Below are 27,274 nucleotides of genomic sequence, written 5' to 3'. Positions count from 1 at the left end.
CACTGTAAAGTCCATGGAGAACAAGAGCAACTCCTCCCAGCTGCCCACTGCACTGAGGCTAGGTAACACGGTCACCACCGATAAATCCATGATTATCGAAAACTTCAACAAGCATTTCTCAACGACTGGCCATGCCTTCCTCCTGGCTACTCCAACCTCGGCCAATCTCGGCCAACAGCTACTCGCCCAAGCCTCTCCAGGTTCTCCTTTACCCAAATCCAGATAGGAGATGTTCTGAAAGAGCTGCAAAACCTGGACCAGTACAAATCAGCTGGGCTTGACAATCTGGACCCTCTATTTCTGAAACTATCCGCCGCCATTGTCGCAACCCCTATTACCAGCCTGTTCAACCTCTCTTTCATATCGTCTGAGATCCCCAAGGATTGGAAAGCTGCCGCATTCATCCCCCTCTTCAAAGGGGGAGACACCCTGGACCCAAACTGTTACAGATCTATATCATCCTGCCCTGCCTATCTAAGGTCTTCGAAAGCCAAGTCAACAAACAGGTCACTGACCATCTTGAATCCCACCGTACTTTCTCCGCTGTGCAATCTGGTTTCTGAGCCGGTCACGGGTGCACCTCAGCCACGCTCAAGGTACTAAACGATATCATAACCGCCATCGATAAAAGACAGTACTCTGCAGCCGTCTTCATCGACCTGGCCAAGGCTTTCGACTCTGTCAATCACCATATTCTTATCGGCAGACTCAGTAGCCTCGGTTTTTCTAATGACTTTCTTGCCTGTTTCACCAACTACTTTGCAGACAGAGTTCAGTGTGTCAAATCGGAGGGCATGTTGTCCGGTCTTCTGGCAGTCTCTATGGGGGTGCCACAGGGTACAATTATCGGGCCGATTCTTTTCTCTGTATATATCAATGATGTTGCTCTTGCTGTGGGCTTTTCCCTGATCCACCTCTATGCAGACGACACCATTCTGTATACTTCCGGCCCTTCCTTGGACACTGTGCTATCTAACCTCCAAACGAGCTTCAATGCCATTCAACACTCCTTCCGTGGCCTCCAACTGCTCTTAAACGCTAGTAAAAACCAAATGCATGCTTTTCAACCGTTCGCTGCCTGCACCCGCACGCCCGACTAGCATCACCACCCTGGATGGTTCTGACCTAGAATATGTGGACATCTATAAGTACCTAGGTGTCTGGCTAGACTGTAAACTCTCCTTCCAGACTCATATCAAACATCTCCAATCTAAAATCAAATCTAGAGTCGGCTTTCTATTCGGCAACAAAGCCTCTTTCACTCACGCCGCCAAACTTACCCTAGTAAAACTGACTATCCTACCGATCCTCGACTTCGGCGATGTCATCTACAAAATAGCTTCCAATACTCTACTCAGCAAACTGGATGCAGTTTATCACAGTGCCATCCGTTTTGTTACTAAAGCACCTTATACCACCCACCACTGCGACCTGTATGCTCTAGTCGGCTGGCCCTCGCTACATATTCGTCGCCAGACCCACTGGCTCCAGGTCATCTACAAGTCCATGCTAGGTAAAGCTCCGCCTTATCTCAGTTCACTGGTCACGATGGCAACACCCACCCGTAGCACGCGCTCCAGCAGGTGTATCTCACTGATCATACCTAAAGCCAACACCTCATTTGGCCGCCTTTTGTTCCAGTTCTCTGCTGCCTGTGACTGGAACGAATTGCGAAAATCGCTGAAGTTAGAGACTTTTATCTCCCTCACCAACTTCAAACATCTGCTATCTGAGCAGCTAACCAATTGCTGCAGCTGTAAATAGTCTATTGGTAAATAGCCCACCCAATTTACCTACCTCATCCCCATACTGTTTATATTTATTTACTTTTCTGCTCTTTTGCACACCAGTATCTCTACCTGTACATGACCATCTGATCATTTATCACTCCAGTGTTAATCTGCTAAATTGTAATTATTCGCCTACCTCCTCATGCCTTTTGCACACAATGTATATAGACTCTTTTTTTATTTTTCTACTGTGTTATTGACTTGTTAATTGTTTACTCCATGTGTAACTCTGTGTTGTTGTCTGTTCACACTGCTATGCTTTATCTTGGCCAGGTCGCAGGTCATGGCTCACATCAACACCATTATCCCAGAAACTCTAGACCCACTCCAATTTGCATACCGCCCCAACAGATCCACAGATGATACAATCTCTATTGCACTCCACACCACCCTTTCCCACCTGGACAAAAGGAACAAGTATGTGAGAATGATATTCATTGACTACAGCTCAGCATTCAACACCATAGTGCCCTCAAAGCTCATCACTAAGCTAAGGACCCTGAGACTAAACACCTCCCTATGTAATTGGATCATGGACTTCCTTACGGGCCGCCCCCAGGTGGTAAGGGTATCCACCACGCTGATCATCAACACGGGGGCCCCTCAGGGGTGTCTGCTCAGTCCCCTGATGTACCCCCTGTTCACTCATGACTGCATGGCCAGGCACGACTCCAACGCCATCATTAAGTTTGTCGAAGACACAACAGTGGTAGACCTGATCAGCATCAACGATGAGACAGCCTATAGGGAGGAGGTCAGACACCTGGCCGTTTGGTGCCAGGACAACAACCTCTCCCTCAACGCGATCAAGACAAAGGAGGTGATTGTGACTACAGGAAAAGGAGGACCGACCACGCCCCCATTCTCATCGACTGGACTGTAGTGGCGCAGGTTGAGAACTTCATGTTCCTTGGTGTCCACATTACGAACAAGCTATCATGGTCCAAACACACCAAGACAGTCGTGGAGAGGACACAACAAAACCTATTCCCCCTCAGGAGACTGAAAAGATTCGGGTCCTCAGATCCTCAAAAGGTGCTACATCTGCACCATCGAGAGCATCGCTGCCTGGTATGGCAACTGCTCAGCCTCCGACCGCAATGCACTACAGAGGGTATTGCGAACAGCCCAGTATATCACTATTGCTAAGCTTCCTGCCATCCAGGCGGTGTCAGAAGAAGGCCCTAAAAATTGTCAAAGACTTCAGCCACCCTAGTCATAGACTGTTCTCTTTGCTAATGCACGGCAAGCGGTACCTGTAGCGCCAAGTCTGGGTCCAAAAGGCTTCTTATCAGCTTCTACCCCCAAGCCATAAGACTCCTGAACAGCTAATCATATGGCTACCCAGACTATTTGCATTGTCCCCCCTCTTTTATGCTGCTGCTACTCTCTGTTTATAAAAAAAATATTTATTTTACATCAGACTTAGTTTTCTTAAATCTGCATTGTTGGTTAAGCATTTCACTGTAAGGTCTACCTACACCTGTTGTATTCAGCGCATAAGACAAATACAATACAATAGTTCTCTTGAATTTTTTTATCAATTTTCCAAAATGTTTAAAAAACTGTTCTCAGGTTTGTCATTATTGGGTATTGTGTGTAGATTGACTTTGTTTTCGTTAATCTATTTTAGAATAAGGCTGTAACTTACCTCCCCTGTTATTGTAATGGTGAGAGGTTAGCATGTCTTGGGGGTATGATATTTGTGCGTCTGTAACTTTCTCACTCATCATTATTAAGGACTCATTTAGGATTATCTGGAATCATGGTAGCATCCACAATAACGTAGAAGTGTTTAGAAACATATGTTATTATTATTTACAATAAAATTGACTCCAAAATATTAACACTTCAAAAACTTCAAAAACAAACAGCAAATGCATCCAAGAAGTTAGTACAGTCACATGCTTGATTTAATCATTGCGTGCTAGGAATATGGGACCAAATACTACACTTTTGGCTCCTTTAATACACATACTGTATAAGTGAATTTGTTCCAATACCTTTGGTCCCCTAAAATAGTAGAACTATGTACAAAAAGTGCTGTAATTTCTAAATTTGCTATAGATGAAATTACCCTCAAATTAAAGCCAACAGTCTGCACTTTAATATCATAGTCATTGTACAGAGCCTCTATATATATTGATCTCTCTCTATATATATGAATCTTTCACTATATAGATGTCAATATATATGGATCTCTCTATATATGCAGTGCCTTGCGAAAGTATTCGGCCCCCTTGAACTTTGCGACCTTTTGCCACATTTCAGGCTTCAAACATAAAGATATAAAACTGTATTTTTTTGTGAAGAATCAACAAGTGGGACACAATCATGAAGTGGAACGACATTTATTGGATATTTCAAACTTTTTTAACAAATCAAAAACTGAAAAATTGGGCATGCAAAATTATTCAGCCCCCATTAAGTTAATACTTTGTAGCGCCACCTTTTGCTGCGATTACAGCTGTAAGTCACTTGGGGTATGTCTCTATCAGTTTTGCACACCGAGAGACTGACATTTTTTCCCATTCCTCCTTGCAAAATAGCTCAAGCTCAGTGAGGTTGGATGGAGAGCATTTGTGAACAGCAGTTTTCAGTTCTTTCCACAGATTCTCGATTGGATTCAGGTCTGGACTTTGACTTGGCCATTCTAACACCTGGATATGTTTATTTTTGAACCATTCCATTGTAGATTTTGCTTTATGTTTTGGATCATTGTCTTGTTGGAAGACAAATCTCCATCCTGTCTCAGGTCTTTTGCAGACTCCATCAGGTTTTCTTCCAGAATGGTCCTGTATTTGGCTCCATCCATCTTCCCATCAATTTTAACCATCTTCCCTGTCCCTGCTGAAGAAAAGCAGGCCCAAAATATGATGCTGCCACCACCATGTTTGACAGTGGGGATGGTGTGTTCAGGGTGATGAGCTGTGTTGCTTTTACGCCAAACATAACATTTTGCATTGTTGCCAAAAAGTTCAATTTTGGTTTCATCTGACCAGAGCACCTTCTTCCACATGTTTGGTGTGTCTCCCAGGTGGCTTGTGGCAAACTTTAAACGACACTTTTTATGGATATCTTTAAGAAATGGCTTTCTTCTTGCCACTCTTCCATAAAGGCCAGATTTGTGCAATATACGACTGATTGTTGTCCTATGGACAGAGTCTCCCACCTCAGCTGTAGATCTCTGCAGTTCATCCAGAGTGATCATGGGCCTCTTGGCTGCATCTCTGATCAGTCTTCTCCTTGTATGAGCTGAAAGTTTAGAGGGACGGCCAGGTCTTGGTAGATTTGCAATGGTCTGATACTCCTTCCATTTCAATATTATCGCTTGCACAGTGCTCCTTGAGATGTTTAAAGCTTGGGAAATCTTTTTGTATCCAAATCCGGCTTTAAACTTCTTCACAACAGTATCTCGGACCTGCCTGGTGTGTTCCTTGTTCTTCATGATGCTCTCTGCGCTTTTAACGGACCTCTGAGACTATCACAGTGCAGGTGCATTTATACGGAGACTTGATTACACACAGGTGGATTGTATTTATCATCATTAGTCATTTAGATCAACATTGGATCATTCAGAGATCCTCACTGAACTTCTGGAGAGAGTTTGCTGCACTGAAAGTAAAGGGGCTGAATAATTTTGCACGCACAATTTTTCAGTTTTTGATTTGTTAAAAAAGTTTGAAATATCCAATAAATGTCGTTCCACTTCATGATTGTGTCCCACTTGTTGTTGATTCTTCATAAAAAAATACAGTTTTATATCTTTATGTTTGAAGCCTGAAATGTGGCAAAAGGTCGCAAAGTTCAAGGGGGCCGAATACTTTCGCAAGGCACTGTATGTGCCTCTGTCACAGATACATCTAGAAATCATTTGCAGAACAGGAAACCAAACTAAGCATGCAGTTCTGGATAGTTCACCAGACACTAAAAGCATCCATATTGATTCTCCATGGAAACATCTTTTTAATCCAGGATTAGGCATAATCTGTGTCTGGGAAGCCAGCTCTCTGTATGAAACCCCCTTTACTGTTTGTTTTAGTTTGACTTCCATGGATATTATATTAGTCCAAAAAGAAAGAGCTATGAACATCATTAATGCTCAAAATGCATCTTAAATGCAGCTGTGGAGACCGTAACCATAGTTACACGACATAGAACATTACAAGGTCCCGCTGATGGTTTCTCAGGGCCCTCGGCAGCTTTCGGCAAATACGTAGCGAGCAAAATCCATTTGGAATCGGTTTGTCTGAAATTAAGTATTATTCTATGCCTCAATGTTTGTCTGGTCAATTCAATGTTTGTCTGGTCAGTCCATTATGCTATCAGTGGGTTTTGTTAATAATCTTTGAAAACTTCCTCTGAGCAAAAAACTGCAAACCACAGAGTTAGAAAATGGAATGCTACAAGAGGGTAAGTGATGCTATTGTTTTGGTTTTCTCAGTGCCACTCTCTCCAGATCTACATGCAATGTCATGATTATTCAGTACCCCTCTAAAGACTTGTGTTAGCTCCCGAGCCAGTGCCTAGGCTTCTGCTCAGTGGGCTAACAGAGTTGTGTGGCGCGCAGGAGACCAGAAGTCAAACCCCAACCAGTCATATGTTAAACAGAAGCATTCATTAGCGTGTAATAAACGGAGTTTAAAAAAACAGTGTCTCAATAGTGTAGACCCGAATGACCTAAAATAATGCATGAATTCATCTTGATGCAAAACAGATCTTCATCCACCATTTTTGGTAGTTTCCATTCTAAGTGACATGTCTGGTATGCATATGCATATGCATCTGGTTTGCATATGCATGATTAATTAGGGAACATATGGAAAGCGTTGGTAATATTTCTTTATTCTTTGTTCTACATTAAAATGATGCATGGTAAGGCATGGTAAGGCATGCTGTGGCACGTTTTGATTTCACATATCCGATGTGCTTGGTTATGTTTGCAGACACAGGGAGACATGAAGAGCAACACGGACAGGTTCAGTCATACAAGGCCAAAGCAAGTTGTTTTTTCCAGGAGGCCGCTGACAGGAGGACGGTTCATAATAATGTCTGGAATGAAGCAAGTGGAATGGCATCCAACACATGGAAACCATGTGTTTGATTTATTTGATAACGTTCCACCCATTCCGCTCCAGCCTTTACCACGAGCCCGTCCTCCCCAGTTAATGTGCCAGCAACCTCCTGTGCTGGTTTTGCGCTAAACCTAACCCTAACCCATCATTACAGAACATGAGGTACAGTTACCTCCATGTTTTCTTTGTGGTAACAGGGTTGCTTATTCTGTATCAGATAATGTGTATTTATTAAGGATCCTCATTACTCTTCCTGGGGTCCAGCAACATACCACATACAGTAATGTGATGATGGTGATAAGGTTCGTTGTAGCTGAGTCGCTAGAGCACGGCAGTTGCAATGCCAAGAAACGTGGGTTTGATTCCAACCACACGTAAAATGTATTTTGACTTTTTTGTTCATTTAGCAGACACTCTTATCCAGAGCGACATACAAGTTAAGTGGACAGAGCTTTCACCTAGTCTGCTTGGGGATTCAACCCAGCAACCTTTTACTTACTTGTCCAACGCTCTTAAACGCTAGGCTTCCTGCCACCGGGTATACACGTATGACTGTAAGTCAATTGGAGAACAGCGTCTGCTAAGTGGCATATATCATATATAATGTGGACCGTCAGTTACCTGACTATATTAAAAGGAAGATAACAGCTGTGTGTTCTTCACATGTAGCCTATATAATATGCAACCAGATTCCACCTGAAATACATCCTCCTTAAAAAAAATTCGTAATTACTTTTTATGATTTAAATACAATCAGGATGTGTTTATTTTTTAATAGAAGAAGGCTGTTTTGTATTCCTGGTGAGGAGGTTGCCACGACACATTGATTTAATTCAGAGTTCAAACGTGCTTTCACTGACCTCTAGATGCAGATTCCCTGATGGGTTGTCCCCACTAGCTTTCAACTTCCACCACCCACACACACACTGTTTGAATAAGGAACATTTGAACAATGCCTTGATTGTCCCCCTGACCTGACATGTTTAAAATAAAATATTCTCACTAAGGTAGACTTGTGTGTTTTTAGTTTGAGGCCATGCAAACCTTGCATGTATAGATTTATGTAGCATGAAAAAACGGACAAATAGAATATTAAATAAAAATGGATTTTTGAATGTGTTCAACGTTTCAATATTTTATTACTGATTTGATTACACATTGTGCATAACGTCCTAATGTTCCAGATAGCAGCAAGGCTAAGTGCACATTATTGCTTTAAATACCGGTAGTCTATCTATGTACTTTTAATTTGTGTAGAGAAAATTACTAGTTCGAACTGAATAGAGTAGCCTTGCCTCTCTGTCTAATTGACCCAGTCAGAACCATAGAATAACATGAAATTATAGGTTCTCCATGGCATTATAGGTTCTTTATGTAATTACATGTCTTCTATGGTCAGACACTTGTCACTGTAGTGTTAAGAGTAGTTTCTCCCCAGTACCTCCACTCAGTGGTCTCCCCCTTAGTCCCTCCCTGGTTAAAGGCCGACAGATATACCATTCCCTCCACCAACCTCCCTTAAGGCCTTCTATAGCACACTCTCCATCACCACCCATCATCATGTTATCCAAAGCAACTTACAGCCACTCGTGCATACATTTTACATATGGGTGACCTCAGAACTTGAACCCACTAACCTAGCATTACAAGCACCACGCTCTACCAACTGAGCCACAAAGGGCCACAACTGATACTGCCCAAGTGGTGGCCAGCAATGCAAACATCCACTTTGCCCAGTGCCACTATTGAGAACCCCGTGCTGGAAATCTCAGGAATGCGTTCCAAATGGCACCCTACTTCCTACATGTTGCACTACTTTTGACCAGAGCCCTGTAGGGACAGAGCACTATATAGGGAATAGGGTTCCATTGGGATGCAGGATTGGACAGAGCAGGGAGGCTTAAATCCCTCTTCTTTATTTTGAATTATGAGGTGTTGTACTTTTTGCTTGTTTGGTTTCTCCAGATACAGTATACATATTTCTCAGTATTTGAATGATGCTACAAATTTCACAGTGATTTTGACGCAAATTAATTTTTATGTACACTTATTTCGGTCAGCCACATTTAAAGTATGTTCTCTTCATGCAGCACAGTCCTTAAACAACACAGTAGTATCCTTTATCTTGTTGCTGTAGGCTGGTAAATATAGTGTGTAGTGTTACATCACTGTTATAACTCAGTAGCTCGGTCAAGGAGAAGAATGACCAAGCAGGCTCAGAGTCATCAGCAGCCTCCGAGATTACTCCTCACGTCCCCGCAAACCACTTCACCTCCCCGCAAACCACCTCAAACCACATCACACAACGGACAGAGGGGACGGGCCACACATAAATATCATCTGCTTTTGGGGACATGTGCGATGATCTTGCATACATGAAATGTGGCATGATATGCAGCTAGACTATAGGCTATAGCAGGGTTCCCCGTGTGCCGATTTTGTTCCACGGATTTTGTTCCCCCCCCCCCAAGTTTTCTCAGCAAAACAAATGTAATAATATACATATCCTATATACACTATCGTTCAAAAGTTTCGGGTCACTTAGAAATGTCCTTGTTTTTGGAAGAAAAGCACATATTCTCTCCATTAAAATAACATCAAATTGATCAGAAATACAGTGTAGACATTGTTAATATTGTAAATGGGTATTGTAGCTGAAACGGCAGATTTTTAATGGAATATCTACATAGGCGTTCAGAGGCCAATTATCAGCAAACATCACTCCTGTGTTCCAATGGCACTTTGTGTTAGCTATTCCAAGTTGATCATTTTAAAAGGCTAATTGATAATTAGAAAATACTTTTGCAATTATGTTAGCAGAGCTGAAAACTTTTGTTCTGATTAAAGAAGGAATAAAACGGGCCTTGTTTAGACTAGTTGAGTATCTGGAGCATCAGCATTTGTGGGTTCGATTACAGGAACAAAATGGCCAGAAACAAAGCACTTTCTTCTGAAACTCGTCAGTCTATTCTTGTTCTGAGAATTTAAGGCTATTCCATGCTGGAAATTGTCAAGAAACTGAAGATCTCATACAACGCTGTGTACTACTCCCTTAACAGAACAGCGCAAACTGTCTCTAACCAGAATAGAAAGAGGAGTGGGAGGCCCCGGTGCACACCTGAGCAAGAGGACAAGTACATTGGAGTGTCTAGTTTGAGAAACAGAAGCCTCAAAAGTCCTCAACTGGCATTAAATAGTACCTGTAAAACACCAGTCTCAACGTCAACAGTGAAGAGGTGACTCCGGGATGCTGGCCTTCTCAGCAGAGTTCCTCTGTCCAGTGTCTGTTCTTTTGCCCATTTTAATCTTACATTTTTTGACCAGTCTGAGATATGGCTTTTTTTTGCAACTCTGCCTGAAAGGGTTCTTTGAATGTCCCCATAGGAGAACCCTTTGAAGAAACCTTTTTGGTTCCATGTAGAACCCTTTTGGTTTCTGGTAGAAGAGCCCTTCCCACAGAGTGTTCTACATGGAACCCAAAAGGGTTCTACATGGAACCAAAAATTGTTCTCCTATTGGGACAGCTGAAGAACCCTTTTTGGAAACTTTTTTTCTAAAAGTGTGCGTTCTCTGTGTGTTGGGGAGCAAAATAATTACAAACTACCCACATTAGAGCAGCCAGTACAATTATCCATGCAGTATGGCCTACATTGTGAAATTCTGTGACAGGATATATCTGTGAATATTTATGGTCAACATGAACCCACAGAAGTGTTTACATATGTAACAGCCTTCTTTATGGTAAGGCAGGCAAATGAGGAGCCGTTTGAGAACATCTGTCAGGCCTAATTAGCTTGAGGACAGGAGAATCACATGGGGCGATCCATAGCTTCTCTATTGGGCCCCTTAACTGGCAGATGCTGGACATGTATCTCAACAGAAATGTGCTAGGCGGTTCCAATATGGACACCGTACAACCATAATGTTTTATAAGTGAGTACATGAATACAGAATGGAATGATGAGGGTTATGCCATGTACAGGCCTTACTGGGTTATATCATGTACAGACCTTTCTTACTGGGTTATACCATGTGCAGGCCGTTATACTATGTGGCGGCAGGTAGCCTAGTGGTTCGAGTGTTGAACTAGTATCCGCAAGATCAAATCCCTGAGCTGACAAAGTAAAATTCTGTTGTTCTGCCCCTCAACAAGGCAGTTAACCCACTGTTCCTAGGCTGTCATTGAAAATAATTTGTTCTTAACTGACTTGCGTAGTTAAATAAAGATCAAATAAAAGGCCTTTCTGGGTTAAACCATGTACAGACCTTTCTTACTGGATTATACCATGTGCAGGCCTTTCTTACTGGATTATACCATGTACAGACCTTTCTTACTGGATTATACCATGTGCAGGCCTTTCTTACTGGATTATACCATGTACAGACCTTTCTTACTGGATTATACCATGTGCAGGCCTTTCTTACTGGATTATACCATGTACAGACCTTTCTTACTGGATTATACCATGTGCAGGCCTTTCTTTCTGCAAATGGCAGTGTAAATGTTTGTTTTTATTGTTAAGTACAAGATAGTTGCTGATGCGATTATGATATATGGCATAGGCCCAAGCAAGCACTGTCATAAAAAATGTACGCTTACGCTGAGCAATTATCATTTTCCAAAACGCAAAGATGTTAGGTGCTGAACAATTTGGCACTACCTATGCTGCACCACTAAGGCATAAAAAAGGCTTGTGGTTTGAACGTTATAGTACACTTACACTTCTGTTGGAACTGGCTGCCAACACAATGGACTGTGGGAAAGACAGTACCACCATGAGAACAACAAAAGAGAAAAACGGAAGGAATTGTACAACCACTATTTTCACAGCTGAGGTGTTTTGTGTAAACGTACTATACAAATTGTTTTGTGTGTGAACGTACTACAAAAATTGTCTCCATGACAAATGATTGGACGGTCATTTTGAACTACCGTCCTGTGTATTTTGGAGAGTCTGTAGCTGTGAGGCTTGCATGGATCCAATGATGTTTGTCCATCATGGTTTTCCAAGCCACATGGGTCTTATGTTTGTTCCTTGAATAATTGGATAAAGACAAGACTGTAGACGATTTTACATGGGTCCTGTTGGATAGAAACAGCAGCAATACATCCAAGTCTCCTGGACTCAATTTGCCTTTTCCCTCCACAGTCTTATCTGTCACTATGGTAACCTCTTTATTTCTCTCTCTTTCTTTGCAGGCTGTTGAAACCAACCTGGCTTCAAAGGACAGTCACTGGGTATTTGTCAATGAGGTAAGCGAAGATGAGAGTATTTATGTTGATGCTGCTGACAAATCTCTCTCTCTCTCTCGCTTCTTTTCTCTCTCTCTCTCTTTCTCCTAACTCCTATCTTTGCATTTCCTCTACACTGAGTATAGAAAACATTAGGAGAACCTGCTCTTTCCATTACGTAGACTGACCAGGTGAATCCAGATGAAAGCTGTGATCCCTTATTGATGTCACTTGTTAAATCCACTTCAATCGGTGTAGATGAAGAGGAGGAGACAGGTTAAATAATGATTGTTAAACCTTGAGACAATCAGAGGGTGAATGGGCAAGACAAAATATGTAAGTGTCTTTGAACTGGATGTGGTTGTAGGAGTCAGGCGCACCGGTTTGAGTGTATCAAGAACTCCAATGCTGCTGTGTTTTTCACACTCAATAGAATGGTCCAACACCCAAAGGACATCCAGACAACTTGACACAACTGTGGGAAGCATTGGAGTCAACATGGGCCAGCATCCCTGTGGAATGCGTTCGACACCTTGTTGAGTCCATGCCCTGACGAATTGATCCTGTCCTGAGGGCAAAAGGGGGTGCAACTCCATATTAATAAGGTGTTCCTAATGTTTTGTGCACTCAGTGTATATACCCACAACAACTGCGCGATGCCAATAACAGTGAGTTGACGATCAAGGGAACTGCTTGACGCATTGAGTAGATCAGTAGTCGCTCACAGTTCTACAGCACCTTGCATTGTGTGTGTCTCACATCCTTCAGTCACTCTGCACACTGATAGAGCTCTAACAAAATATGTGCTCATTGTTTGATACAACAAAACTCCTGCACCATTATGAAGATGTGGCCAAAATTGCATTTGAAACTCCCTAATAAGAAAGAGACATGACAGTTCCAATTTAGTTCATTATTTCCTTGATCGATTTCCACATCATAGATTTCTCTCTGGACTCAACTATAATTGTACTTACGTGTTCTCTCGTTACAAGCGTTGCCAACTGGCTAAGAATTCCTAAGTTTCCTCTCTGTTGTTTCAATTTCAATATGCCTGAGTCTCCCACATCCACTTCAGACATCTTTTAAGCATTTGCAGTTTTGTAAAAACACTTCTCATTTTATAAATGATAAATGGCAAACTGTCATCTCTTAACCAATTTTCTAATTTTGCTCCTATGAGTGCGTCCAAAATGGCAGTATTTTCCCTATAATGTGTACTACTTTTGACCAGAGGCCTATGGGCCCTGGGTCCAGGTCAAAAGTAGTACTCGATAGGGATTAGGGTGCCATTTGGGACTCAACCCTAGGTCTTAGCCATAGACATAGTCTGGGTCTCTGTACCACTAGGACGCCACACTTCGTTTTCAGCAGTAACTGTGCCCGAAGCAGAGTCAGACAGTGGTCCTGTCCCAATAGCCATACTAGTTTACTAAATAGTATGCGAAAAAGTAACATTTTGTAGTGTGTGAAATTTTGAAAGTAGTACTCCAAATGCATTATTTAATGCGCGATTGCGTTGACTCCCGCCATTCGTTTATTTTGGTAGAGCATATCTGATTATCAGATTATCAGAGTCAGAAAAGATGAGTGAATTCTACCAGATCAAACACTGAAATTAGTATGCAGTTTAAGAATGTAGTGCACTAGCATTAGTATTCGGATGCGGCCAATGTCTCAAAGACATCTACCCAGGTCTCAGTATGTCTGCTCTAACACTGTGCTGATGTAAACAACCCTGCCCTTTAATCCAGCCTGTTCATTGGAGGCCAATTAAAAGTAGCAGGGTCTGCTCAGAATGCAGCCAGGCAGCAGTAGAGAGAGTTGATGAGGGTTTGAGAGTACTGTAGCTGCAGGTGTACTGGCCTCCTGTGGAGCTGGAGCTGCCTCGCCCAGACTGCCCAATGGCGGGCAGAGAGCCGTGGTTGTTGTGATGTCACAGCCTACCAGAGATAAGTCTTATTTATTATTATGAGTGTTCCTAATGTTCGCTGATGCCGGGAAAGTGGGAATGGGGGGGGGAGAGATGACGCAGCGGCAGATGGTGCTTTAATCGATTTTGTGTTTGTGTGTTGCCAGTGTATAAAACGAAGGAAGACGTCGTGCTGGTTTGTGTTGCTGAGTGATTTGGCTGTCACTTAGGTCTACACATGGCATGGGATATTATACAGTGTTGTGTTGTGTTTCCATTAAGCTAATTTGTGTATGTTAGTATACTCATTGTGAGTATACTCATTGTGAGCCCGCATCAGAAATGGGTGAACCGTCTTCTGTACATAATCTGAAAATATAACGAGGAGGAAGTCTTTCTGTGCTTTTTATCAACTCAAAGATATTTTGAAGGTAACAATCCAAGTTCATGAATAATTTAAATGAACACATGAAAATTACATTTTATTTTGTTGGTCTTATCTCTCTTCTCTTTGTGAAATATTCCTTTACATGAAATGTGTTGGAAGATGAATTCAGGGGCATTTTACTTATATAAGTACTATCTATGTCTGCAGTCTAGAATGGATATTCCTGCTCTTTGAAACCCCACATACACGTCAATGTTAGAGAGAAAGAAAGTACAATTCTTGTTCAGTGTCGGTCGATATACAATAACAGTCAAAAGTTTGGGCACACCTACTCATTCAAGGATTTTTCTTTATTTTTACTATTTTCTACATTGTAGAATAATAGGGAAGAAATCAAAACTATGAAATAACACATATGGAATCATGTAGTAACCAAAAAAGTGTTATATATTTTATATATTCACAGACTTCAAGTAACAGACACATCTCAACATCAACTGTTCAGATGAGACTGCGTGAATCAGGCCTTCATGGTTGATTTGCTGCAAAGAAAGCACTACTAAAGGACACCAATAAGAAGAAGAGAATTGCTTGGACCAAGAAACACAAGCAATGGACATTAGACTGGTGGAAATCTGTCCTTTGGTCTGATGAGTCCAAATTTGAGAGTTTTGGTTCCAACCACCATGCCTTTGTGAAACGCAGAGTAGGTGAACAGATGATCTCCTCATGTGTGGTTCCCACCATGAAGCATGGAGGAGGTGTGACGGTGTGGGGGTGCTTTGTTGGTGACACTGTCAGTGATTTATTTAGAATTCAAGGCACACTTGACCATTCTGCAGCAATACGCCATACCATCTGGTTTGCGCCTAGTGGGACTATCATTTGTATTTCAACAGTACAATGACCCAACACACCAGGCTGTGTAAGGGCTATTTGACCAAGAAGTGAAGTGATGGAGTGCTGCATCAGATGACATGGCCTCCACAATCATCCAACCTCAACCCAATTGAGATGGTTTGGGATGAGTTGGACTGCAGAGTGAAGGAAAAGCAGCCAACAAGTGCTCAGCATATGAGGGAATTCCTTCAAGACTTATGGAAAAGCATTCCAAGTGAAGCTGGTTGAGAGAATGCCAAGAGTGTGCAATGCTGTCATCAACACAAAGGGTGACTACTTTGAAGAATTTCAAATATAAAATATATTTTTTGTTTAACAATTTTTTGGTTACTCCATGATTCCATGTGTTATTTCATAGTTTTGATGTTTTCACTATTATTCTACAATGGTGAAAGTAGTAAAAAATAAAGAACAACCATGGAATGAGTAGGTACGTCCAAACTTTTGACTGGTACTGTATATATATATATATATATATATATATATATATATATATATATATATATATATATATATATATATATTATTATATATTATTATTATTATTATTTTTTACCTTCAGATCTTTTTGTTGTTGTTGTTTAATTACATTTCGTATCAGTCAAACAGAATAAGAAAAATGATTCTAAATATACATTTCAAAGTCTTATGATATTGATTTTCTTTGAAGAGAGATTACTGTAGATCAGACGTTTTTCCAGAGTTGTGTAGAAACACGTACTGTGAGTAGCGTGCACTGTTCATTTATCTTCAATAACTATGTTTCTTTTGAGGCTGCTTTTTCAAAACTATTTATAGTTTTTCTGTCAGAACCAGAAAATATGTTTACTTCATAATGTATTGCATGTTATGGTTCTAGTACAACCATACTGCACTCTCACCCTACAGTATGTAGCTAGCTTTTCCTAGCTGGTACACTCTAACCTTGGTGTTGTTTTATCAGACAGATCCTCCTGAACACTGCTGTAGCTTCACCTTAATTATTAATCTGATACAGAGAGTTTAGAGGCCCAGGCCAAGATCAACACTACTCTGTCTACATAAACATGAGTCTTTATGGAAGACCGGGCCAGGGGTTAAACAGTTGTGTGCTCCATCAAAATATCCTTATGTTATAAGTCCATAGTCTATCTCCCATCATCCATCTCCTGGGCCACACTCCTGTCTGGAGCTTGAGATTCTACAGTAGGTCGGCTCCAATCTTCGGGACTGTTGGATGACCAGATGGTCTGTCCTGGGGGTCGGCAGGATAGAGGCACAGCCTGTACAGCACCTGAAGATGTTGGACACATCGGAGTGTGAAATCAGGAGGGGCATTTGAGGCCAGGAGAAGAGAGTGCTAACACTAACCCCCAGCCCGCCCAGATCTGCACTGATGTGGGAAAGAAACAATTCAATTTAATGGGAAAAATATGTTCACAGTTGACACATCCAGTAGGATGCTCTGTACTGCACTGCTGTACGTAAACTTTTCTTTGGGGGATAGACGGAGGCAAAGTCATTGTTATCCATCGGGTGACTGGTTGATCCTTATTGGGGTCATCACTTCGAGCCCCTAGCAAAACACAAAACAATGGCGGACAATTTCTCTCCCCTCGGACAGAGATATTAGAGAAAGTAAGAGATAGGAATCCCAATGGGTAATGAACGAAGGGAACATCACCCAGTAGACTGTCAACTAAATATGTTCAAGTTGTCATGCTGCATCATGCGGTTGCTAAGCTAATCATCACACTTCTCCAAGTCAGAGTATGTGCCGTGTTCACGTGCTAGGATTAACAAACTCCCACATTTTTGACTAGCTAACTGGTTGAAAGCGGCACGTGTATAATTACAACCAGTTAATTACAACCAGAGTGGGACATTTTTGAGTTTCCTAGTTCCAACTAGCACGTGAACACGGCATTAGTCAAGAAACTTTCCTATTTTCTTTTAACGTACAATATAGAGTAAATACAAAAATATGGATATTTTAGCCACACCCGTTGCTGACTAGTGTATAAATTTAAGCACACATACATGCATTTTCAATTGACAAAAATTGGTAGGAGAATGCCCTTACTGAAGAGCTCAGTGACTTTCAACATGGACATTGGCCACATTTATACAACAATATGGCTATTTCAGCCACACCCAATGCTGACTAGTGTATTAAATCAAGCACACATACATGCATTCTCCATAGACAAAAATAGGCAGTAGAATGCCTTTATTGAAGAGCTCAGTGACTTTCAGCATGGCACTGTCGTAGGATGCCAACTTTCCAACAATTTCTGCCCTGCTAGAACTGCCCCCATCAACTGTAAGTGCTCAGCCACGAAGCGGTAGACCACACAAGTTCACAGAACAGAACCGCCAAGTGCTGAAGCGTCTAGAATGTAAAAAAAGTATGTTTTTGGTTGCAACACTCACTACCGAGCATTTCACTACACCCGCAATAATATCTGCTAAACACATGTGACCAATAACATCTGATTTGATTTGAGTTCCAAACGGCCTCTGGAAGCAACATCAGCACAATAATTGTTCGTCGGGAGCTTAATGAAATGGGCTTCCATGGTCGAGCAGCCGCACACAAGCCTAAGATCACCATGCACAATGCCAAGACTCTGAAGTGGTGTAAAGCTTGCCGACATTGGCCTCTGGAACAGTGGAAACACGTTCCCTGGAGTGATGAATCGCTCTTCACCATTTAGAGAAATCTGTGTTTGACGGATGCCAAACCTTACTTGCCCCAATGCATAGTGCCAACTGTAAAGTTTGGTGGATGAGGAATAATGGTCTGGGGTTGTATTTATTGGTTCGGTCTAGGCCCCTTAGTTTGATTGAATGGAAATCTTAACGCCAAGGCATACAATGACATTCTAGACTAGTCAGTGCATCCAACTTTGTGGCAACATTTTGGGGAAAGCCCTTTCCTGTTTCAGCATGAAAATTCCCCCATGCACAAAGCGAGGTCCACACAGAAGTGGTTTGTTGAGACCGGTGTGGAAGAACTTTACTGGCCTGCACAGAGCCCGGACCTTAACCCTATCGAAAACCTTTGGGAATTGGAACGCCGACTGCGAGCCAGGCCTAATCGCCAAATATCAGTGCCCGACCTCACTAATGGTCTTGTGGCTGAATTGAAGCAAGTCCCCTCAGCAATGTTCCAACATCTAGTGGAAAGCCTTCCCATGATTTTGGAATGAGATGTTCAACGAGCAGGTGTCCACAAACCTTTGGTCATGTAGTGTATGTAACGCCACGATTCCAAAGCTATACGATATTACATAGAACAAGTTAATTATCTCACATCTCTTGTGAGAGATGTTGTACTTCCTGTAACGAAATTCTGTAACGAAATTCATACTAATTTTGTGTTTTTGAGCTAACTTCCAATTAACTCCCATTCAATCCTTGAAGGAAAGCTCTCCTTGTCCCAGAATCGCCCAGAAAGCACCATGCGGCTCATTGATGATGCATGGGCAAAATTCACAATGGGCGTTCATTTCCAATGGAGTGTCCTATCTCCTCAAAAGTATCTCTCCCTCGGATCTAAAACTTGCCTTTGTCTGTGGTAACTAGTGACAACCCTAAAACCAGTACTAACCCCCACCTTCCATGACAGTTACTTTCAAATTAAAATACATCTAATTGTACCGTACCCCAATAATATTGTTGAATAACATTGTTGCCGAGAAGGGCTTGTTAGCTAGCCACAGAGTTTGAATCATCTTAGCCGTTTTCTATAAAAGCTCAGCTAGCAATGCTAGCTAGCTAACATTAGCTAAACTGCGCCTGGACTAGTACAGTACTAGACATGTCACATAGGATTCAGGAGCCAGCTGGTTAGATATTATTCAACCATGGGCAACAACATCTGGCTACTAGTTTGTTTTCACCAAAATATGTTAAACTCATAGCTAGTTTCTCCAGTGACCACCGCATTTAGAAGGATATCCACTGACTGAAAAGTAGCTAGCTAGCATGCTGGCTCACATTGGCCAAGCAGTAACCAATTGCTAACTATTACAGTTAGCTAATCGTGGATGCCAAACGACTCCGCTAGCTAGACTCAGGAGCCCACTGGTTAGACATGATAACACCATGGACAACAATAACTGGTGACTAATTCGTTTTCAGACAAATATGTTCAACTCATATTTACTGTAGTTTATCCACTGACCACTGCTTTTAGGAGGCTAGCTAAATTACTGAAATGTAGCTAGCTGGCACACTAAAGGCAGTAGCCACTACTAGCCAACTAATTGTGGATTTGATACATTTGGGCAAACTTGCTCATATCAAGCAACAGGCAGTTTGTGGAAAGGAAAAATCTGTGTGATGTCACACACCCAAAAAGGCTTAACCAATCACCCGATGTAGCTCATTAATGTATTAATGACTTTGCCTCTGGTTATCCTATGAAAGCAAATGTTGCATACTGTACACCATATACCCTATTACCTATGACAGGGTGAAAACTACAACCAAAAAAGAATATGTCTCCAGATTTAACAAAACATCTGTGTGTAAAACTTTGGCATCTTTATATATATGGACAAAATACCAACGTGATGATGAGTAAAACATTACCCACACTGCATCAATTTATTATTTTTATCAGAGCATCTGCCATTGAATAATTTGTCAGCTCAGAGTTTTGTGATGAGATATTATTTTTTAAAGCTTTGACCAGCATTTATTTCCTCCATATCACGTTATAGTTGTGGGGTAAATTAACCATGCATCACTGCCAAATGGTCAGTACCAGATGTGTCTGTTATTATTATCATGTCATGCGAGAATTCTCTCTCTGATTGACGTGGAAGTGATACAGAACAGTAGGCTCCCCTGCTGCTTCAGACAAAAATGGGGTGGTATCCCGGGATACAGATTAAGCCCCAAAAATACTTTTCTATTGAGATTCACCATTAAGTTTGCTTTTTAGGCTTAATCTGTATCCAGGAAACCACCGTTGAGGTGGGCCTGACAGTGTCAGGAATCAGGAGTATGGACATGCTATGCCAGGCAAAGTGCAGACTGGAATTGTGCAAGCCCGCCTGGGTTCATTTCCCAGTCCCACAGGGCTGAGGGAAGCCCAAGCCAGCAGAAAATACGATAAAAACAAACAAAGTCTGAGAAGACAAGCCAACAGCTGTGGTGGTGGGGTGAGCAGGGAGCCGGGGGCCAGGGGCTTGCAGTGGCTGACTAGCACATATCCAGGGGGTGGATGCGGCAGGTGAGGTGATGGGGCCTTGGACCGGGTGGGTCTCCCAGGAAGGAGCTCAGAGTTTGCCTGCAGGCTGAGTGAGCACTGTGATGTAAACAGCAAGCAGACCCAAGGAAATAGGAGGTGAAGGAAGAAGCTCTTTCATCATGCAGCAAAGCATCCATATTCATACTCATCGGAGAGATTTCTTAATACGGTCACCGTACACAGGGACTCTGTCCACCTTGTCATAGTTGGTAGTCTGTAGTAACAGGCAGGACAGTTAGTTTTTGTTTCACCTTTTTTTATGCTGTAACATGTCTCCCCTTCTCTCCCCTCCTTTCCTCGTGTCTCTCCTTCTCCCCTTCTCTCCCCCTCTCCCCTCCTTTCCTCTTGTCTCTCCTTCTCCCCTACTCTTCCCCTCTCCTCCTCTCCCCTTCTCTTCCGCTCTCCTCCTCTCCTCCTCTCTTCCCCTCTCCTCTTCTCTACCCTTTCCTCTTCTCACCCCTTCTCCCCCTCTCTCCCTTCTTCTCCCCTTCTCTCCCCCTCTCACCTCCTCTCCCCTTCTCTCCCCTCCTCTTCCCTTCTTTCCCCTTCTGTCTGTAGGAGATCAGTGACACTGAGATCATGGAGCTGGCCCACAGTGCATTGGGGCGGATGACAGTGATTCGTCAGATCTTCCCGCTGTGGAGGGACAGCAGCGTGCGCTGCATGAGGAACAACCACCGCATCTCCTCCTTACTCTGTGACCCCCAGGAAGGATACTTACAGTCACTTGAGGTCAGTTCAACAGGGGGCCTTCACATCAAGGCCAGTGGTCTTATATCCCTAGGGTCAAGCATCTTTCCTGGCCCTGTAACCTGACCAGGGGCCCGAGTCCCGAGTTATTCCTGTCAGGAGATTTGGTCAGGAAAAATTGTCAGTCCCCACATATCATATTCAGAGTCAAATTACATTAGCTCTTTACTAAAATCTTCAAGGTCGATCATAACAAATACATAAGAAACAACAATTATGTATTTCGAAGAAATGTTAGCGCTGTAGCCATGTCTACTTTTGCTGTTATCTGATGCTGCCTCTGGGGGTTAGGTCAGTGACTCCTATCACATGTCACGTCAGGGACAGCCCCAGAATGTCTGTTTACAGTATCACTGAGCATGTGACCTGTGGGCATCTGAAGGTCAACAGCACCTATAGTTTATATCCCATTGAGTGATAATGGATGATGAGATGTTACACAAGGCTGTGCCATTGACATGTGGCGGGATACAGTGACATTTTTTGGAGGCCTGTAGGACAGATAAGGAAGAGTTGGTTGAGAGCATAGATATATAATCACTAGAAGGGACTTAGACTCATTGAATGGGGATTCCAATTCTAGAGATTATATTTCTATGGTTGAGAGGACCAGGATGCTAGAGAGAAGTTAGACCTGTGATTCCTATTGACTCATTAGTTCTTTTGCTTTCAGTCCCCTGAGTCTCCTAACACTATTTCAGACTGAACTTACCATACATTTGAGTTATTTCGGTTTACTCATCCAAGCAACCTACACCTTATTGCTAAGAATCCAACAAATAATAATCTGAGATTCTCGTAAACTTGGAGTAAACACTGTTAAATCACTGCCTGCAGTTTATGACAAGAATATATTTTTGAGTATGTTACCCCTTAATAGTAACAGTAGAGGAAGCAACACAAGTACTATATGATGACAAAGTTATCAAAGATACCTCTTTGATATGGCAGCTAGATAGCAGCTAGACATTCTCAGTCAAACCACTCAACGAGATCACATGGATGCTGCTCTCTGACATCCCTCCCCTCTGTTCCACCTTTATGTAACCAGAGGTGTCTCTGACTGAAAACCTCCTTGAACCCACCTGAACTCTCGCTATCGCTAACCGTTAACAGATGGCCCAAATCCTCCAGGGGCTCTTATCTCAATAATTAATGCAAAAGAGGGTTAAACACTCTTTGATGTTAAATCACCCTCATGACAAGAAAAATGCTGGTTCATGGTGCCGGTGAAACCCCATCAGCAGTCTGTCGCTGAATTTGCACTTTTATCACTACTGTATCTCGTTCTCATACCCTGGAAAGCTGTAAATTATCCATGTATTAACAAATTAGCCATATGCATTTCTTCACTCTGTCGGTATACTGGCACACAGCAAATCACCTCCATAATATATTGATTCACTCCACTTCTATGGGTGGGATGAGCGTGACTGAGATAGCCAATCACAGAACTCTCGATGGAGACTTCTAACGGGGTCACTTGTTGTTAATCTCTGGTTGAACATGTTGTGATAGTGAAGTAATAAGAAGGTTATCATCAAAACACAGAAACAGGAAGGGACACAACTAACAACAAAGCAGAGGAGAGGACAGAAGTGATAAGGGAGTAAACATGCAAAGTTGTTGTTGTTGTTGTTGTTGAATGCTCATCCAGAAGTGGCACTCCTAGTGGCCCGCGACTTTAATGCAGGAAAACGTGAATCCGTTTTACCTCATTTCGACCAGCATGTCAAAGGAACCAAAGGAAAAAAAACTCTAGACCACCTTTACTCCACACACAGAGATGCGTACAAAGCTCTCCCTCGCCCTCCATTTAGCAAATCTGACCACAATTCTATCCTCCTGATTCCTGATTACAAGCAAAAACTCAACCAGGAAGTACCAGTGACTCGCTCAACATGGAAGTGGTCAGATGATGTGGATGCTAAGCAACAGGAACGTTTTGCTAGCACAGACTGGAATATGTTTTGGGATTCATCCGATGGATTTTGAGGAGTATACCACATCAGTCACCGGCTTCATCAATAAGTGCATCGATGACGTCGTCCCTACAGAGACCGTACATATCCCAACCAGAAGCCATGTAGTACAGGCAACATCTGCACTGAGATAAAGGGCTGCCACTTTTAGGGAGCTGGACACTAATCTGGCCGATTAAAAGAAATCCCGCAATGCCCTCTGAAGAATATTCAAACAGGCAAAGCATCAATACAGGGCTGAGACTGAATCCTACTACACCGGCTCTGACGCTCGTCGGATGTGGCAGGGCTTGCTAACTGTTATGAACTAGAAATGGAAACCTAGTAGCAAGCTGCCCAGTGACTTAAGCCTACCAGATGATCTAAATGCTTCTATGCTAGCTTCGAGGCAAGCAACACTGAACAATGCATGAGCACACGAGCTGTTATGGACGACTGGTGATTACGCTCTCAGTAGACGATGTGAATAAGACCTTTAAACAGCTCAACCTTCACAAGACTGCAGGGCCCGACAGATTATCTTACTCAGAGCATGCGCTGACCAACTGGCAAGTGTCTACTCTGATATTTTTAACCTCTCCTTGACTGAGTCTGTAATACCCACGTTTCAAGTAGACCACCATAGTCCCTGTGCCCAAGAACCCCAAGGTAACGACCTAAATGACTACCACCCATAGCACTCACGTCTGTAACCATGAAGTGCTTAGAATGGCTCGTCATGACTCACACCAACACCATCATCCCGGAAACACTAGACCCACTCCAATTCGCACACCGCCCCAACAGATCCACAGATGATGCAATCTCTATTGCACTCCATACTGCCCTTTTCCACCTGGACAAACAAAAGGAATCCCCTATGTGAGAATGCTGTTCATTGACTATAGCTCAGCTTTCAACATCGTAGTGCCCTCACAGCTCATCACTGAGTTAAAACACTGGGACTAAACACCTCCCCCTGCAAATTGATCCTGAACTTCCTGATGGGATGCCAGCAGGTGGTGAGGGTAGGCAACAACACATCTGCCACGCTGATCCTCATCACAGGGGCCCATCAGGGGTGCGTGGTTAGTCCCCTCCTGTACTCCCTGTTCACCCATGACTGCATGATCACACATAAATACAACTCCATCAGTAAGTTTGTCAACGGTGGTAAGCCTGATCACAGACAATGATGAGACAGCCTATAAGGAGGAGGTCAGAAACCTGGCATTGTGGTGCCACGACAACAACCTCTCCCTCAACGTGATCAAGACAAAGGAGATGATCGTGGACTACAGGAAAAGGAGGGTCAAGCACGCCCCCATTCACATCCACGGGGCTGTAATGGAGCGGGTCAAGATCTTCAAGTTCCTTGGTGTCCACATCACTAACAAACTATCATGGTCCAAACACACCAAGACAGTCGTGAAGGGAGCACGACAAAGCCTATTCCCCCTCAGGAGACTGAAAAGATTTGGCATGGGTCCTCAGATCCTCAAAAAGTTCTACAGCTGCAAGAGCATCCTGTCTGGTTGCATCATTGCTTGGCCTCGCAACTGCCCGGCATCTGACAGCAAGGCGCTACAGAGGGTAGTAAATCCGGCCCAGTACATCACTGTTGCCAAGCCTGCCTGCCATCCAGGACCTCAATACCAGGCGGTATCAGAGGATGGTCCTAAAAATTGGGCCTTCAGCCACCCTGGTCATAGACTGTTCCCTCTACTACCGCACGGCAAGCAGTACCAGAGCGCCAAGTCTAAGTCCAAAAGGCTCCTTACACCTTATACCCCCAAGCCATAAGACTGCTACAGTTAATCAAATGGCTATCCGCACTACTTGCATTCACCCCCTTTTTTACGTTGCTGATTCTCGCTGTTTATTATCGATGTATAGTCACTTTACCCCTACCTACATGTACATATTATACCTGAATTTCCTCGACGAACCTATTTCCCTGCACATTGACTCGGTACCGGTACCCCCTGGATGTATATAGCGTATTTATTTTTATTTTATTTCTTTACTTTTTTTCACTTTAGCTTACTTCATTTTATTATTTTATTATATATAGTGTCAGTCAAAAGTTTGGACACACCTACTCTTTCAAGGGTTGTTCTTTATTTTTATTATTTTCTACAAGAATAGTAAAGACATCAACACTATGAAATACCACATACGGAATCATGTCGTAACCAAAAAAGTGTTTATCAAATCCAAATGTATTTTGTATTTGAGAATCTTCAAAGTAGCCACCCTTTACCTTGACGACAGCTTTGCAAACTCTTGGCATTCTCTCAACCAGCTTCTTGAGGTAGTCACTTGGAATGCATTTCAATTAACTGGTGTGATTTGTTTAAAGTTAATTTGTGGAATTTATTTCCTTCTTAATGCATTTCAGCCAATGAGTTGTATTGTGACAAGGTAGGGATGGTATACAGAACACAGCCCTATTTGGTAAAAGAACAAGTCAGTATTATGGCATGAACAGCTCAATAAGCAAAGAGAAATGACAGTCCATCATTACTTTAAGTTATGAAGGTCAGTCAATTCGGAAAATGTCTTTCTTCAAGTGCAGTCGCAAAAACCATAAAGCGCTATGATGAAACTCGCTCTCATGAGGACCGCCACAGGAAAGGAAGACCCAAAGTTACCTCTGCTGCAGAGGATAAGTTCATTAGAGTTACCATCCTCAGAAATTGCAGCATAAAATACATGCTTCATAGAGTTCAAGTAACAGACACATATCAGCATCAACTGTTCAGAGGAGACTGCGTGAATCAGGCCTTCATGGTGGATTTTCTACAAAGAAACCACTACTAAAGGGCACCATTAAGAAGAGGAGACTAGCTTGGGCCAAGAAACACAAGCAATGAACATTAGACTGGTCAAAATCTGTCCTTTGGTCTGTTGAGTCCAAATTGGAGATTTTTGGTTCCAACCACCATGTCTTTGTGAGACACAGAGTAGGTGACCGGATGATCTCTGCATGTGTGGTTCCCACCGTGAAGCATGGAGGAGGAAGCGTGATGGTGTGGGGGTGCTTTGCTGGTAACACTGTCAATGATTTTTTTTAGAATTCCAGGCAAACTTAATGAGAATTGCTAACACATCATTCTGCAGCTACACACGATCCCATCTGGTTCGCGCTTAGCGGGAGAATCATTTGTTTTTCAACAGGACAATGGCCCATCACACGTCCAGGCTGTGTAAGGGCTATTTGACCAAGAAGGAGAGTGATGGAGTGCTGCATCAGATGACCTGGCCTCCACAATCACCTGACCTCAACCTATTTGAGATGGTTTGGGATGAGTCAGACCACAGGGTGAAGAAAAATCAGCCAACAAGTGCTCAGCATATGTGGGAACTCCTTCAAGACTGTTGGAAAAGAGTGTGAAAGCTGCCATCAAGGCAACTGGTGGCTAACGAGTGGAAACAAAAATACTAAATATTTTCTGATTTGTTTAACATTTCTTTGGTTATTACATGATTTCATATGTGTTATTTCATAGTTTTGATGTCTTCACTATTATTTTACAATGTAGAAAATAGCAAAAAGATTAAGAAAAACCGTTGAATGAGTAACTTTTGAATGGTACTGAATATATTTATTTTTTCTTGTTTACTTAAAAATAACTGCATTGTTGGATAAACACTTGTCAGTAAGCATTTCATGGTAAGGTCTACACTTGTTGTATTTGGCGCATGGGACAAATAACATTTTATTTTATTTGTTGCTTTTCTTGCCGTCTCTACGTTTCACTGATGGAGAGATTTAGGTCGTGGGGGTTGGGAGTGATGGGGACGTTGTAGCCAGTGTCGCTCTCCCAGTTCTTCAGCTACACACTACCCAGGCAGATGTTCTATCAACGGCCCAGCCTTAGCCCTGCCTAGACTTAGTTAGCCCAGCTCAGCCTTAGTCTCGTAAACCTGACCCTAGGCAAACGCAGTTTCAATGATGGACTCTTTTGTCATAGGGGAACTACGTCAGTGTCTACGCCATTACTTTATGTACCCTTCAAA

The 27,274-nt window shown here is 42.6% G+C and overlaps 1 protein-coding gene across 2 annotated transcripts in view; it reads left to right on the top strand.

The window, feature by feature from the left end:
* grid1b (glutamate ionotropic receptor delta type subunit 1b) overlaps nt 1–27,274 on the top strand; it is a 392,400-nt gene that overhangs the window by 296,827 nt on the left and 68,299 nt on the right. For both annotated transcript variants that reach the window (XM_036946259.2, XM_036946260.2), the window contains exons 5-6: nt 12,066–12,119; nt 21,099–21,272. In XM_036946259.2, the coding sequence (XP_036802154.1) occupies nt 12,066–12,119; nt 21,099–21,272 (228 nt within the window). The remainder of the gene's footprint in view (nt 1–12,065; nt 12,120–21,098; nt 21,273–27,274) is intronic.

This window comes from Oncorhynchus mykiss, chromosome 16, assembly GCF_057628025.1.
Source record: "Oncorhynchus mykiss isolate SJ-2025 chromosome 16, ASM5762802v1, whole genome shotgun sequence".
Taxonomy (NCBI): domain Eukaryota; kingdom Metazoa; phylum Chordata; class Actinopteri; order Salmoniformes; family Salmonidae; genus Oncorhynchus; species Oncorhynchus mykiss.
The sequence above is the reverse complement of the archived record's forward strand: the minus strand, read 5'-3'. Positions and strand labels throughout refer to the sequence as shown.